General features: G+C 48.5%; 1 protein-coding gene across 5 annotated transcripts in view; it reads left to right on the top strand.

Moving 5' to 3' along the window:
- Positions 1-16,978, top strand: part of DHRS7B (dehydrogenase/reductase 7B) — a 71,024-nt gene that overhangs the window by 51,002 nt on the left and 3,044 nt on the right. For 2 of the 5 annotated variants that reach the window (XM_087825726.1, XM_016219474.2), the window contains exons 4-7: positions 6,077-6,293; positions 6,840-6,932; positions 10,259-10,411; positions 12,621-16,722. In XM_087825726.1, coding sequence (XP_087681852.1) covers positions 6,077-6,293; positions 6,840-6,932; positions 10,259-10,411; positions 12,621-12,826 — 669 coding nt within the window. In that variant the 3' untranslated portion in view covers positions 12,827-16,722. Of the gene's footprint in view, positions 1-6,076; positions 6,294-6,839; positions 6,933-10,258; positions 10,412-12,620; positions 16,723-16,978 lie in introns of those variants that run through there. The other 3 variants (XR_015715838.1, XM_087825725.1, XM_087825727.1) reach the window with 3 other exon arrangements.

Genomic DNA, 16,978 nt, shown 5'->3' with positions numbered 1-16,978 from the left:
CTCTGTTTCATTTAGCTCTTTTTCTGGAGATTTCTCCTTTCATTTGCAGCCTGCTTCTTTGTCTCCCCATTTTGGCTGCTTCCTTGTGTTTCTTTCTATGTATTAGGTAGATCTGCTATGACACCCAGTCTTGGTAGGGTGGTCTTATATAGTAGGTATCCTGTGGGATACAGTGGCACAGTCTCCTTGATCACCTGATCTGGGTGCTCCAGAAGTGTCTCTTGTGTGGGTTATGTGGAACCTTCTGTTATAATTGAGACTTGATTGCTATTGGCTCATTTGTGTGTGGGATCGACCCTCAGGCTGGCCTACTGTGAGGCTCAACCCCGACCACAGCATGTAAACTGCTGTATAGGTGCTGAACACATGACACAGAATTCGCCTCATCAGGGTCTGGTGCCTGCCCAGATCTCCCTTTGGATATGCTGCTTGTGAAGCTTATTGGATCCTGTTCTGATATTGTCTGAAGCTGGCCACTGGGTTTGTTGCTTCTGGACCTTGGGAGGGACTGTGGTGCAGGCCAATGTCAGACGCTGCCTGTGACTGTCCCTGGGCAACCTATTTGGAGCTACAAAACCATCCACGGTTCATGGCTTCCTCTGCTAGAACTGGGTGTGCGGGGGAAGTGCACACCTGGGCCAGCTATTACCAGCACCAGGCTGGGGGCAAGTCAGCAAAAGTCCCAAGGCATCCTGAGACCCGTGTCAGCCTGTCTTTACCTGCTGGCTGCTTGTTAGGCTCGTTTACTGAAAGATCCTCTGGTGGTACTTGTGTTGCATGAGGTAGGATCTCAGTGAGTCTCCAGGTAGGGTCAAGTGGTATTCACCCAACTGATACAGGTTCAGTCTTGGTGCCAGAGCTGGGTCTGAGGCCACTCATCAAAAGTCCCTGGATATACCAATTCTAGCTGCCTCCTGGTGAGTACTTGCATACCTTTGTGGTGGCGTAGGGTCTCAGAGAGTCATTGGGGTGAGGCCAGCAGAGTTCATTGGGCCCAAGATTTGTCCGTGTGAAGGGAGCAGTACTCGGGCATGTGAGGGAAAAATGGCCCCTGTACTAGAACCACACAATTCAGTCTCTCCTAGGTTCTGCTGGGATGGACCTGAGCTCAACAGAGCCAGCCTCCAGGAGTCGGGAGGGTAGGGCTAGTGGGTCTCCTGTGAGGTGGAGGTGCAGGTCAGGCTTTGTGGAAGGTGAAGAGTGTGGCTCTTATCCAAGAACCACACAGCTCAGTCCATCCTGGGTTTTGCCCTGCCCTCAGCAGGGTGGAGCCACTGGGACTCAGGTGGGTGGGGCTGCTGGGAGCCCCAAGGGTGGGGCTAGTGGATCTCCCATGAGGAGGAGTGCCAGTCAGTTTCTTGGGAAACTGAGGAAATGGCACCCACCCTAAAGCCACACAACTTAATCACTGATAACCCCTGAATCTGCCTAGACCTCTACACCCCCGGCAAGGCAGCTGACTCCTCAGTAGGGCATAAGCTCCACATATGGGGCAAGAGAGAGTCCACAGGGTGGTGCTATTACTTCCCCCCTGGCTGATGCCACACAGAGGAAAGTGCTCCACCCAAGGAAGATGGTGACTGTGATATGGGAGAGGGACTCAGCACAGGTCTCTCCCCAGGGCCACAGACCCCAGATCTCTTCATGTGACTTTAGTCCAATCCTCCCTCCCTCTGCCAGAGTTCAAGGTGACTGGCTACAAACAAAATTTTGTACATTGGCCCTTTTAGAGGGTGCCTTGTCTCTAGCAGTCTTCTGTTTCTCCCTGATGGACAGAATCTCTGCTGCTTTTCACAGTCAGGTGTTATGTGGGTCCCTCTTCCTGGCTCTGGTGCTCTGGGCTGGGGAGCCCAGCTTGGGGTTGAGAGCCCACACTTCTCAGGGGGAATCCCCCAGCTGAGATATCCCTCCAGAACCTCAGCCACTGCCCATGGGAGCCTGGCCAGCCCTTTCTGTGTCTCCACCCTTCCTACCAGTCTTGATGTGGCTTCTTCTGCAAATCCTTGGTTATAAACTTCTCTTCAGGTAGTCTTTGGTTGGTTATTCAGGATGATTTTCTATAATTTACTGGTAATTCTAGTTTGGCCCTCAGAGGAGGTAAGTGTAGCTTTCACCTACTGTGCCACCATCTTGGATCCATGGCCAGCTTAACTTGAATAGTCTATAAAAACTCTACTCCTATACAGTTCTGTCCTCCCCCTTCTCCTATGTATGTGATACATTTAATTGCTTATCCAATAACATAGATTAAAAATCGTTTTTAGATGTATTTGTTTTTTAAATTCTGTAGAAAATAAAAGGTAGAGTTACAAACCAAAATTACAATAATACTCACTTTTATATATAAAGATTGTATACATAATAAAAATATAAAGTATTGTATATAAAGTATATGTATATTTACCTAATTTATCTTTATTGTTGAAAGGGTTACAGATGTTCCCTCTTTTTCCCCATTGATCCCCTCTACCCTATACCCACCCTCCCTCCAGGCCTTCACCACACTATTGTCTGTGCCCATGGGTTATACATATATGCATATAAGTTCTTTGATTAATCTCTCCCCGCCCACCCCCACCTTCCCTCTGAGATTTGTCATTCTGTCCATGCTTCTATGTCTCTGGATCTATTTTGTTCATTGGTTTATTTTGTTCATTAGATTTCACATATGAGTGGCTCCCTATGCTGGAGCTGGGTGCATTTGGAAAGGGCCAAGATGTGTGCACCAAGGTTTGCTTTCCCAAGCCCAGGGTCCAGAAGCAGATCAGGCAAAAACTCAAAGCACCCAAGGAACCACCTCTGCCTTCATGCGGATTGTTATTCTCTGTCTCTTAAGGAGCCTCAGGCTATAGACCATAGCAAGGTATAAACTCCATAGGGTGGGACAAGAGGTTTTCAGCTGGTGAGGCAAATGCTCCCCCAACCCCCAGGCAAAAGCTGCCTGGATTGTAAAGATCTGCCTGAGAAAGATGTCCTCTGCAGTATGGGGGAATGACTCAGCACAAGAGCCCAGAACGGTACCCTCCGAGCTCTATCCCCAGAGCCAGCCCCCGTAGATTCTCCTCATACAGCTCTAGTCTACTCTGCACTCCCTCCACCAGAGCACAAGGTGAGAGGCTGCACACAAAACTTTGTCCATTGGCCCTTTAGGAGGGTGCCTGCATTTCCAGCTGTCTCTCCCTGGCAGACAGAAACTCTGCTGCTTTTCACAGCCAGATGTTATGTGGGCACCTTTCTCAGTTCTGGTGCTCTGGGCTGGGGATCCCAGCCTGGGAACCCCCCACAGCTGATACATCCCTCTGGACCTTCAGCTGTTGCCTGTGGGAGCCCAGCCAGCCATCTTGCATCCACACTTCCTACCAGTCTCTATGTCAGGGGTGGGGAACCTTTTTTCTGCCAAGGGCCATTTTGATATTTATAACATCATTCACAGGCCATACAAAATTATCAACTTAAAAATTAACTATTAAAAAAGCTTCTAGATTTATTGAATTTTGACTCTTGTGGTTGCCTTGGCAGGGCCAGACCAAATGATTTTGCACAGGCCATATACAGCCCGTGGGCCAGATGTTCTCCACCCCTGCTCTTTGCGGTCCCCACTTTATATCCTTGGTTATGAGGATTCTCTCCAGCTAGTCTTCAGATGATTATTCAGGATGTTTTTTCTATATTTTAGTTGTAATTCCAGTTTGGTCCTGGGAAAGTGTCAATCTGCCACCATCTTGGATTCTCTATTTATATTTTTTTAAAAATAATAATAGGTTTTAAAATTGTCCAGGTATTTACTTTACTGGAGATCTTTCGTTCTTCATATGGCTTTAAATGATACTCTCTTGCTTCCTTCATTTCAAATCTGAGGGCTCCTTTTAGTATTTCTTATAGGGCAGGTCCAGTGGTAACAAACTCCTTCAGCATTTGTTTAATCTATGGATCTTAATTCCTCTCTCATTTTTAAAAGATAGTTGTATCAAATATAGAATCTTGGTTGACGTATTTTTTCTCTTAATACTTTGATACTCTGTCTTCTGACCTCCAAGGGTTGTAATAAGTCGGGGAGAATCTTTTTGAAGATCTTTTTTTTTTTCCTGGTTTTCTTTTTCATTGATTTTTAGAGGTAGAAGAAGGGGGAGAAAGAGAGAGAAACATCGATGTGAGAGCGAAACATTGATCTGCTACTTCCTGCTCGCCCCCTACTGGAGATAGAGCCTGCAACCTGGGCATGTGCCCTGACTGGGAACTGAACCTTTGGGTGCATGAGATGATGCCCAACCAATTGAGCCACACCAGCCAGGGCTAAGAAGATCTTTTCTATGTAAGGAGTAGCTTCTGTCTTGCTGTTTTCAGAATTCTTTGTCTTTGTTTTATTGTAATGTGTCTTAGTGTGAGTCTCTGAGTTTATCTTACTTGTTATTGAACTTTTTGGCTGTGCAGATTCATGTCCTTCATTAAATTTTTTTCGGCAATTTCTTTTTCAAAAATTCTTGCTACCCCCTTTTCTCTCTTTTCCTTCTCAGATTCCCACAACACATATGTTGGTCCACTTGGTGGTGTCCTACATATCCCTTATGCTATGTTCAGATTTTTTTATTCTTATATTCTTTTTGTTCTCAGACTTGATAATTTCAGTTTTCCTGTTTAGAAATTCACTGATTCTCTCTTCTACTAGCTCAAGTCAGTTACTGTACTTTTGAGTTCCAGGATTTTAAAAATAATTTCTGTTTCTTTATTGATATTTTCATCTTGTTTATACATCAATTTCCTACCTTTGTCCATATTTTCCTTTAGTGCTTTGAGGGTTTTTAACACAGTCGTCGTAAATTTTCTGTCTAGTAAGTAGCCATCTGGGCTTCTTCAGGTATATTTTCTGGGGATTTATATATATATATATTTTTTAATCCTCACCTGAGGATATTTTTTCCATTGTTTTTCAGAGAGAGTGGAAGGGAGAGGAGAGAGAGAGAGAAAGAGAAACACTGATGTGACAGAGACGCATTGATTGGTTGCCTCCTGCACGTGCTCCAACCAGGGCTGGGACTGAGACTGCAACTGAGGTACATGCCCTTGGCCGGAATTGAACCTGGGACCCTTCAGTCTGAAGGCCAACACTCTAACCAGCCAGGCTACTTATGTTTTTTAATATGAAAGAAAGACAGGTGACTTCTTTAAATCTAGTAGAAGCCACTTCAGTCAATAGTGGTTAAAAAATGCCGCCTGTCTCCATGCTGTGCCTTGGCAATCAGAGCAGGAATCCAGCATCGGAACAGTACCCAGGTATTTGGAAGACAAGGTCTTATTGCCTACCTTGGCTCCCTCAAGCTGCACCAGAAATGTTGGTTGCCTTTCCCAGCTGCCTGCCCCAGGGCTGGGTGGGTTGGGGATGAACAGCCCCAATTCTGGCTGAAAATGACCAGCACTCTCCTGTAGATTCCAGAGTTCCTACATAGTCTCTTCAGAGAGTCTGTCAGTCCCGTTGTCCAGGTAGAGTCGGGTTCCTGGCACTTCCTATACTCTGCCATCTCCTTTGATTTCACGTATTCTTGACGTCTTGTGAAACTCACTTGGGAAGCTCTAAGGCCTCTTACACTTCTATGTGTACCTCTCCAGTGCGTCTGCCGTCCCCCCTAGACTGCTTTAGGAAGACAGGAACCACTTCTGTCTTGCTTTCTGCTCTGTCCTCAGTGTCTGGCACATAGGGGACGTATTGAAAATGTTTCATGAACAAATAAAGTGACTTAACCTGAGAAGGATAGCACCTCTCAGCAGGGCCACTGTTTAATTAATTATAATGTACAGCTCCTGTGGTAACCTCACCACAGCCTCTATCACATGTGATCCTTGTCCTGTGGAATTTGCTGTCTGGCTCCAATAGTAATTTTCAGTTCAGGAGAACATTTGCCCAGGTCAGGTGTGAGCACTATAGGCAGGATGCCCCGGGCCACGTCTCTTCCGAAGATAGGTGCTATAGCCTGTGCCACGCCGTGCCCAGGGCCTGCTCCAGTACTCTGGTTAGCAGGGACACGTGGCTCGCATGGCCTGTCATTCTGAGGTGCATGTGGTTTCTGTCGTACCTGACCAGGTGCAGACACACAAGCCTTACATGGTGACCTTCGACCTCGCAGACCCTGGGGCCATTGTTGCAGCCGCAGCAGAGATCCTGCAGTGCTTTGGCTACGTCGACGTGCTTATCAACAATGCTGGGATCAGCTATCGTGGCGCCATCCTGGACACCACCCCAGATGTGGACAAGAGAGTCATGGAGACCAACTACTTCGGCCCAGTAGCTCTAACAAAAGGTAACGTTTTAGATTAAAGAAAAAAGAACACTGATATGTTGGTTGGTTTTTCACTCCACTTGGTTTCTTGTTGGTTAAACGTTGCCTGTGCTCTTCCTCTACCTGCCCTGGAAAACATGCTGTCGTTTGCAGCTTGGGTGCTTGCTTTTTCTGGACTCTTATCTGCATTTTCTTTATCTGCTTTTAGCCCCTTAAATCAAGATGTTCTCAGTGACAGGTGCATTTGTACAGCATTGCCTCCATTTCCTCTTAGCGGAGATATATCCAGGCTCGGATTTCACTCCCTGGGAAGAGGAACTGAGCTGGCTGTTGGTTACCAGGCTCTGTCTGCCATGCTCGCCCTCCCACCTCCCACCCCGCTGGCCACTGGAAGACCGCTAGGTGCAGGAGGCCTAAAAGTCCCAACAAAACATGGTCCTCCCCACTGAGGGGCTTTCACCGTTCACCTCCCTTGTTCCAATGAAGTCTAATAAGTGACTTCATTGGCATTAGGTTCGGTGACCAGAAGGAAAGTCCCCTTCTAAAGTCTCTGACCTCTCTCCTTAGCGCTCCTGCCCTCCATGATCCAAAGGCGACAGGGACACATTGTCGCCATCAGCAGCATCCAGGGCAAGATCAGCATTCCTTTCCGATCAGCATGTGAGTACTTCCCTCTCCCTCCTCCAGGTGGTTTTCTTTTTGTTTTCTTTCCTGATTATAGAAATACTTCATTTTCTATCCAGAATTCAGACATTAGAGAAACACTCAATACAGAATGTGAAGGAGCGTCATCAGAGGGGTTCTCCGGAGCGGACTGTCTGGGCTCAAATCCCATCTGTGCTCCTCACCCCTCTGACCTTGTGCGTGGTCCCCGCACCTGCCCTGTCCTCATCTGCACGGCGGAGACGTGCCCCCCCGGGATGGCCACGAGGAAGGCGGGCTCGTCTGTGCACCGCTGCACGGCACGCCGAGTGTGCCTGTGAGCCCAAGCTTGGGCTCGTTGCAGTCGCCCAGCCCGGTGTCCCGCGGGCGCTGCCACTTCTGTCCCTTTCGGCATGTGCCTCGGACTCATCGTGCATGGGGTCAGACATACGAAACGGAGCCTCGTGGTGATGCTGTTTTGTGGCGTATTTCACTTGACAGCGCATCTTTCTCCGTTTAGTGTATATGGATTTACCTAATCCTGTTAAGTGGATATATAGTAATTCATTGAATGGATATATGGCGTAATTTATTCAGCCATTTTCCTGCACACTTGATATTTTTCCCTTCAGTCTTTAACCATTAACAGTGATCCACTACCTAGAACACCCTTAAAATATTTATATCTCTAGACACTCACCGGGAGGGTTTCAGTAAGATGAATTCCCAGAAGTGGAAATAGGTAGGGCCAAATAATTAAAACTGCGAAATGGACTTCCAGTTCATATTCTCACCTCCATGTATGCGACTGGCTGTGCCAAAATTTTGAGATATCATTTCATTCATTCATCTGCCATCCTGTAGCACCAGCAAGCAAACAGAATCTAGTTTGCTTAAGTTAAAAGGTTTCGAAGATAGTTTCACAAACTGCTTTCTTTGCTCCACCCTCTGTAAGTAAATACTTATAACCGACTCGCCTGCTCTCACCACCTCCAAGTGCCAGACTGAGCCCCACCCAGCTGGCTGGCGAGAAGTGGGGGGAGCAGAGCTGCCTCAGCACCTGCAGGGCAGGAGCAGACGTCCGGCTGCTGACGGGGAGCCACCTGTCTGAACTGGAAACAACAGAAACTTACCCTGTCCTTCCGCACCCAGCTCTGCCTTTTGGTTCTAGTTGTATGTCCTCAGGCAAGTTGTTTAACTTGTTTGACCCCTCATTTGCTTCCGTATAAAATGAGACTTACAATCATCTTACCTGCCTCACAGAGCTGTGTATAAGGGGCGAGGAAGTGGGGATGAAAAGTGCTTTGTAAGTTGTGAAGCACTATATCCATATTTGTCTCTGTGGTTGTTACTTTCTTTTAACTCCCAATAGCCGAAGACAGCCATCTAAGGCTGCTCAAATGGTTCAGGAATAAATATATATGTAAAGTCACAAATGATAAAGCCAGTGAGGTAAACTATTAATAGTAGCTATGTCAGAATAAAGGATATGCCATGTTCTTGGCACCAAATTATTTCCAAACTTTGATTTTATCTGAGTTTTGTTCTCCACTTGGCCTGTGACTAAAGCAGGTCCCACATGGTTGGTCTGGGCACTTTATGATGACCAGACTGATGTGGTGTCCTCCTGGGCAGGTCAGTGAACCCTGACGAGCAGCGTCTCCTCATCTAGGAAATGGGAGAACAGCTTTGTCTCCCTCACAGCTGGCATGAGGACCGGGTGAGATGATGCAGGCGGCGTGCTGAGCACTGTGCCTTGTGGGCAGCAGGGGCTGAGACTGCAACACCCAGGAGGATGACTGGTCAGCACAGCCTGGCTGAAGACCTATAGCCCGAGAGCTCTGGGAGGCTCATTGTCAGGGTGCAGCCTTCTATTCTGGGGACCCCCAGGATGATTCACTCTGCTCAGTCCTTGGGCCTGGGCAGCTCTCCCAGAATCAGGGCTGACAGGAGTGGTTCTGTCCACCCCTCACCCCCCCAGACTGCTCACCCAGCCCAGCAGCTTGGCCTAAACCAAGAAGCTGCCCAGAAGGCCCTGCAGCCAGTTCAGGCACCTGTTTCTCATGGCACTTGCTGGGGCACGTCCTGGGTTCCCCTTCCTGCTTCATTGGCTGATGGTCCCCCTTCCTGAGGCTAAAACAGAAGTCTAAGTGGGAGGAAACTGATTTCCAGCGGAGGTGCTGTGTGTTTCCCGAGAGCGTCATGGTAGGGTCGCCGTGCCTTCCGGGTACCTTGCCTGCTGGGTGGAGTCATCCCTGAAGAGCAGAGGCGGCTTCGTTTCTTGGAGGTGGAGCCAGCTCCATAGCTCTTCCTGATGAAAAGCCACTGCATGGAAGTTTGTCAAATAAAATACTTAAGAGAGCCAGCCTCAGATTTCACGCACACACCCATGCATGCAGAGATGCTCACTAGTGGCACAGCTTCAGTCACAAAGCCCGAAACTGCCTCTGAAGGCCCACTGATGGGCCAGTCCCGCATCGGGTGACTCACTGAGGGCTGCGTGGCTGGCACGGAGGCTTTCCAGTCTGTTGTTACCAGGTGGAGAAAGGTACTTGCAGGAATAATATGAACAGTATGAGCTCATTTCTGTAAAAAAAAAATACTTATATGTAAAGTCACAAATGTGCATGTAGGATATATACAAATAGGTCCTGAGAGACCATTAGTGTCGGTTCCCTCTGGAGAGTGGAACTGGGAGGCAGAAGGTCGTGTACTTTTTACTCTATAGCTTCCATACTAGTTGAATATTTTACCCGTTAGGTATTAAGATGCTGATGTTGTTGTTTTGTTTGTTTGTTTTGTAGTTTTTTTCTTTTAAAGTGGAATAATTTCTGATTTAAAGAAAAGTTGCAGGGACAAGTGTAAAGAGCTCCCATTGTCCCTGCATGCAGATTCCCCAGCTGCTCACATTTTACAACATTTGCTTTATCATGTTCTATTGGTGTGTCTGCATATGCACATGTACATGTATATGAAATTTACAATTTTTCTTTCCTGAACCATTTGAAGAAAGTTGGAGACATGTTGCTCCTTTCTTCCGAAATACTTCAGGATACAAACTCTAAAAACAAGGTTACAATGTACTTCTCTAAATAAAGAGATGAACATTGCTCTAATACTGTAATTTTATCATCTTTAATTATAAAACTAGTTTTCTAGTTAAAAGAGAGAGGACGAGTGGAATGAGTATGTGGTCTTACCCCAGCCATGTCCCACCCCAGCTCACTTGCTGCCTCTGGATGTGGTCTTACCCCAGCCACGTCCCACCCCAGCTCACTTGCTGCCTCTGGATGTGGTCTTACCCCAGCCACGTCCCACACCAGCTCACTCACCAACCTTTGCAGACGCAGCCTCCAAACACGCAACCCAGGCATTCTTTGACTGTCTGCGTGCTGAGATGGAACAGTATGAGATCGAGGTGACCGTAATCAGCCCTGGCTACATCCATACCAACCTCTCCCTAAATGCCATGACTGCTGACGGCTCCAGATATGGAGGTGAGGCCTGGTTTATCTTCTCTTTTATAAAAAGCTGTTGGTTGGCCACAGTGAGATACTCTGCTCTTATCTGATGATTGTTTGCTCATTCATTTGAATATAATTTTTAAAATGAAAATACTGCCCTGGCTGGTTGCTCAGTGGTTAGATCATCGGCCCTCAGACTAAAGTGTCCTGGGTTCAATTTCGGCCAGGGGCCATACTTCGATTGCAGGCTCTATTCCTGGCCCTGGTCGGGGTGCGTGCGGGAGGCTACCAATGTGTCTCTCTCTCATTGGTGTTTCCCACATCTCTCTCTCTCTCATTCTTACTCCCTTCCACCCTTTCTGAAGGGCAATGGAAAAAATATCCTCATGTGAGGATTTAAAAGAAAAAAAAAAAGAAAGAAAACATATATGGGTGTTTGTTGTATATGCTACCGAATAATCTTCACTTACCATGAACCACCCCATTGTGGCTATCGGAACAGGCCTTTGAGGGCTGGAAAGGAAGTCTCCCGGCTGAAATGCCACCAGACTCCCAGTGAACCCGTTCTCAGTGAATTAAAGAGAAGCTAAAGGGGATAAACCTCGAGCAAACTATGGGTTGCTTGACCCCGGAGGTTACTACTCACTGTGCTTGAGAAGCAACCGATTTCAGTGCATTCAGAGCAACGAGCCCAGTCTCCAGGGTGAGGCTGGGGGCGCCACCCTCAGAGTTGCCCTATGGCTTCAGCCAGAGAGCTGAGCTGAGCTGCAGTCGCTGCTAGTGGGCCCAGCTGCCTGGCCCCAGGATGCAGGTTCAGGCCAAGCAGAGACCGGTTGGTTTTTGCCTCAGGTAGGTTGACCCATGGATGCTATTGCTGTGGAAACCAACTTTGCTTCTCCAAGCTTGAATAGGGCCTGCTTACCACTTGAGTACTGTCCATGTGCAGCCTCCTTGGATGTGATATCTTGGGCCTATGCCCTGGAATTCACCAGGGGCCTCCTGGTCGTGCACCTTACCCCAGCCAGACTGAGCCAAGACTCCCATGCCCAGGGTGGCAGCTGCTCTCTCCCTTCACCCATGAGGCATGTTAATAGAAAACAGACAGAGGCACAGACTGGAGAGATCCGTATTTATATTATTTATATTTAGAATAATCTTTTTTAAAAACTCCCTCTGGGCATTTAAAAATAAGCAACAATCAGCCCTGGCCAGTGTGCTCAATGGTTAGAGCGTTGGCTTGTGCATTGGTTCAATTCCTGGTCAAAGACATGTACCTGGGTTGCAGGCTTGATCCCCAACTCCAGTTGGGTACATGCAGGAGGCAACCAGTTGATGGTGTCTCTCGCACATCGATGTTTCTCTCTCTCTCTCTCTCCACCCTCCCTCTCTCCCTCCCACTCCATCTAAAATCAATGGAAAATTGATTTTTTATTATTTTATTGAAAATAAAAATAACAATCAGAAACCTCCTATTCTTGTGTATTAACAAAAACACAATGAGAACAAATGCTCGTGGGAAGTTCAGACAGCTTGGTTTCTAGTGGTCTGAGGTAGTAGCCTCTCTGTGCCTTCTCTGTGCCTGCCAACTAGCCCTGCTTTGTTGGCAAAATTGTCAGATTACTGGGGAAGGAGGAACACCAGCTCCTGTTAACCAGCCTAGCACCTCCTGCCCTCCCACGGCTGTCTCTAACACCCAAAACAAACCAAGGATTTCTTCCTGCTGCGTATCCAGTTAACACATGGCACGGACTGTGACGTCTCTCCTGACTCCCTTCTTGGCTTTCACTTTAGTGAGCTTGTAGTGCATATGGCGTCACAGTCTTCCACCCTGTCCGGCAGGCCTCACCCTAGGCCCCGAGTTGAATGTGATGACTCAACTTCTTAGTCACTGGTTGTTTCAAAAGGCAAAAATTCTTAAGGAGAGGGAGCTCCTTCTCAACTGTGGTTGGCCTTTGTCCGTTCTTGTAGACCAGCCCTGAGCACCTACTGGGCCCCACCTACCTGTTCCCATGTCCCACCCACACATTTTTTACCCCAGCTCACAAACTGAGCCATAGGCGGGTCCTCATTTACTGAAGCATGGGAGAGTTAGGGATGGTGGTGTGCCACCTGCCTCCTGGCAGGCTGGGTGGAGCTGCATGATGGGAAATCTGGCAAGCTGACTGGACCACAGTCCACGTCAGCTCAACTTGAGAGATTAACTTCTGCTCCCAAGTTCATGTGCTGCTTTTGTTTATTTTAGTTATGGACAAGACCACAGCCCAGGGCCGAATGCCAGTGGAAGTGGCCCAAGACGTTCTGGCTGCTGTGGAGAAGAAAAAGAAAGAGGTGATCCTGGCCGACCTGTTGCCTTCCTTGGCCATTTATCTGCGAACTCTGGCTCCCGGGCTCTTCTTCAGACTCATGGCCTCCCGAGCCAGAAAAGAGCAGAAATCCAAGAACTCCTAGTGCCACCGCAGAACTGGGTATTACTGATATTTGTCTCACAGGTGGAAAGGTGGAGATGCACTTCTCCCTGGTGGGCCCCTGCTGGGAGACAATGGGAAATGCAAAGGGACACAGGCGTCTTCCCAGCTGCGAGGGGCGACCCATGGGAGTAAATGTGGAGCTGGGTTTAGTGCTAAGAATATGAAATAAATGAATGGACAGTAGGAGCCATAGTCCTCAAGGACTAGAATAACCTGCCTCCTCTGAATTCCGGCCTCCGCCAGCTCCCAGAAAGGGCTTCCATCTCGAAGTCAAAAGACATCCTGGCATCACCTTGATCTTGTTTTCGCATTTGACTTACCCAAAGCCACGTGCCTAACTGTTTTGGCAGAGTCCACTTCCAGTAGTAGAGGGAGGAGCCTGCAGTTTAAGATGTCGGTATTCACGTGCACTCCCAGGGCCCTACACTGTCTCATTCAGCACAGCAAATGAGCTCACATGATCCACCACTGACATATCCCAAGTGACACTGGCTTTAGTACCAAAAAGGAATTCCCCAGTTTCCCTGCTGACTCCCTCCAAAGCCCTGGAGGACCAGGCACAACTCCAAGCAGGAAATGAGTTTACTAAGGAGACAGCAGCCAGTGGGGAAAGGAAAATCCCACATGGTCCCATGTATCCTCTGGTGTAAGGCTCAAACCGGTCAGGTGGGGAGGAGTCTTGGTGGGAGCAGCGCATCTGTTAGCTGTGACAGTTGGAGACTAGCCAGAAAGGATGCCTGTGTCTACTTTTCTGACTTATTAAAAATACATGGTTGAGGCCCATTAAGTAAGTCAGCTTCATACCTCAAGTTTAGAAGGAAACTTTTCCCATTATTGAAGCTGACAGTGGAAGTTGTGGGTCCATTGTATAGGCTTCCCCAACTTGGAATAAAAATCTCCTAGCATATTATACTGTTATCTTACACTACGTCCTGATTGTGGACCTATGGAGCTTATATTTTAAACAGCTACTCCCCACATGAAAATGGCCAAAGCCAGCCTGTGGTTTGGGCGTTCAAGGCTCTCAAGTTTCCTGAAAGTAGGAGGGTGAGGAGTGGATTAGACCTGCCGACCTATCCCAGCTCCCAGCACAGCCCCAACATTCCAGGAGCCTGGTTGAGATGTGGATATAGGCGTCATGCGTGGTTCTCACACCTCAGAGACCATCTGCCTCCCTCCAAACATGGAGGAGAGGGCTCCTTCCTTAGTGTTCATGTCAGGGAAGAGCTGGCCTGAAACAGCAGTGGCAGCCACGCTAAAGCCTGGCCGGAGTCTGAGGTAAAATAAAATGGCCATGGCACAGCAGCTCCTCAGCAAGGCAGTGATGAGCAAGCTGTCTCTGTAAGTGGGAATGAGAGATCCTCCTCCATGGACACTTGTTTGCTAGTACTTTCAAAAGGGCCCAGGTGCTGTCCTTTTCTCGCCATTAAATAAAAGACCAGCGGTGGAGGCTGATACGGGGCACTGCCTCTAGGGGGTGCAAGAGTAGCAAGTGCATGCTTGTCTGCAGGCCTGTAGCAACGTGTCGCAGAGGCTGCTGGTTTTGGAGCAGTGGCCTGACTCAGGTGTGGGCTGGGAACAGAGCTTGGGACAGAAAGGGTCTCAACCTAGATATGACAGTTGAGTCATATTGAAATACCACTGAATGTTTACTTAACATTTTTTAAAAACTCACTTTCTAAGGTATACTTTAGAAACTTGGTGTTCTACCGTATAAATAGGTAGTAGAACACAAACAGAACCAATAAAATCTAGCTAGATCCACTGCCTGCCAAAGGCTCCGTCCGAGGCCCTGCTCTTGAGGAGGCTGCAATACCACAGGTGTTACAGATGTGCTTGCACCACAGATGCTGTTGGTGGCTTGAGGCTGGGAAGAGACTAGAGAGGGCCAGAGACGGGGTTCTCGATGCTCTGCTGCCCCTAAAGCCATCCTGGGTGCCCCTGGAGTTACATGCGCCTCCCTGGAGAGCACTGTTTGGGTAAAGGTGGGGCTTGAGCCTGCTGGAGTCCTGAGGGCAAGTCACCCCCACAAAAGCCCCCCTAAGATGGGAACTGGGCCAGGACTGCCTCTGGCTCTTAGTCTCAAACCTGCTTCTGAATATGAGCGTCTGCCACCAGGGCAGTAGTTTTCAGTTTCTCTTCTGTCCTGGAAGGCTGCTCTCCCACCTTTTACCCTTGAGTTCTGCTGGGTAGGTTTGAAAAGCACAATTCTGACTTAGTTCTGCCTTCAGATAAAGTTCAAAGGCACTTTCCACTCTACTTTCCTGGTGTTTCACTGGTCCAAGGGCAGAAGCAAGCGTCCTGTGCTTTGGGCCAAACTCAAGAGTCTGAGAAACACCGTTTCCCAGACAGCAGCACTGCCCGTTGGTGCACCACTGAGCGACCACAGCTCGTGTGTGGTGAGGTGTACTGAGCACACAGCCACCTGGGCACACCACCTGCTTCCCAGCAGGCAGTGAGGGAAGAGCTTCCCTTCTCCTCGGGGACTGAGAGCTGCTGAACCAGATGTGAGCGCTTTCAGGGAGCTGGTCGACTGTAACAAGGAGACACACAGTAAGTTTGCCAGCTCTGCTCCTCCACACTTCTTGATGAGTTGGCCTTTATGAAGGCTTTGCTCTTCCCTGAAATTGGAGCGAGGCAGGCAGTTAAAACATGACTCAGGTACTAGGTCAACTACGTGATTCATTCACTGGAACTACACACAGAACTCACGTACATGGACTTGGCAGAGGAGGGTCCCAGCTAACCTGGCCTTGCTTTCCCAGTTGGCAGATGTTTAATGTCCCTTCAAGGGCATTGTGGCATGTTACACATGTGGCACTACACCCACCAGCGACGTCTATGAAGGTGACAGAAAGGTAGGGCACCCAGACACCAGAGGTGTGGCTCTGTGACTCCTTGCCAATTGGGACACCACTCAACTAGAGTTCTGGACACAGCCCCTGCCCACAGCCCACACCACGTCCTCACCTCTGGCATGGGACATGTGATTGAGTGGCAGATTAAGTGGCATTTCAGAATCAGGGCTAGTCCACCCAACAAGAATCACTGTTCAGTGCACCTGGATTCTATTTCTGGTGAGGGCTTCTGCTCAGCTGACCTGAGATGGCCACTGCTTGTCTGCTTTTAGCAGCCTCCCCCATGAAACCTGACTTGCAGGCAGGGGATGGGGTTCCCTGTCCAAATCTGGGCTGTTACAGGACGACCTATCACTCCAACCTTGCAGGCCCCAGAGCCAGCAGTCAGCCGAGTTCTGGGCATTGCACAGTCCAGACAAGGCCTGTCTGTCTGGGATCACTACCAACTCACCACTGTTTAGATGGCCAGACCACCACGCAAACTGTAGTGTTTACCCAACACCATTTTGGCTCCTAGCACTCAACTGAGTAATTAGTATCTCTAAGGCCCTTAGGATTAAATGAGTTTCTCAAGCTTGGTGGGCCATGGGTCCCTTTTTTAAAATTTTTATGAGTTTATCTGAATCAGACAATACTCAGGAGCAAGAGCTCAACTGCTTTGTCCACCATGGGTTCCTTTTGAAATCTTTTAAGCTCTGGATTTTCCCCTACAAAAAAAAGGGCTGTCAGCTCCTCGATGCCTTCTTATGCATCCTGTCATTACTCTCTGGTATGACCTTCCAGATGGACCCTTTAAAAGTAGGTAAAAACCAGAGAGGTTGCCTCTGAAGGATGGGCCTTCAGAAGGAAGTGCTGTGTAGCCCCTCAAGGATGGCTAAGCAGATCTCAGTAAAGTTGCCGTTCAGACAGGGGCTCAGCTCCTTTGTGGAGGAAATAATTTTCCATTTATGCAAAGCCTTAGAGGGAATATGGATGAAGCATCATAGGCCTTTTGGTGTGGGGGAGGAGCACAGCGCCCGGCGCCTGTGTTATAGGGGCACCAGGCGGGCAGCGGAGGATGCTACAGAGGCGGGAGGGCCTCTCCCTCCGCCTAGGCCATGGGTTGGACTCAGGGAACACCAACAGGGGCAGCCTCAGTGATTTAAACAAGTGCAGACACTAGTTTCTGTATCACTCCTAAATCAGGTTCTGGACAAGAGGTCACAGGCCCCTGTTCTCCACATGAACCTAGAGACCCAGTAACCTCTAGGCCTTATCACCCTATCCTACCACGT

The sequence above is a fragment of the Miniopterus natalensis genome, chromosome 17 (genome assembly GCF_054644295.1).
Source record: "Miniopterus natalensis isolate mMinNat1 chromosome 17, mMinNat1.hap1, whole genome shotgun sequence".
In the NCBI taxonomy this organism is placed as follows: Eukaryota; Metazoa; Chordata; class Mammalia; order Chiroptera; family Miniopteridae; genus Miniopterus; species Miniopterus natalensis.
Note: the sequence above shows the minus strand (reverse complement) of the source record. Positions and strands in the feature narration are given on the sequence as shown.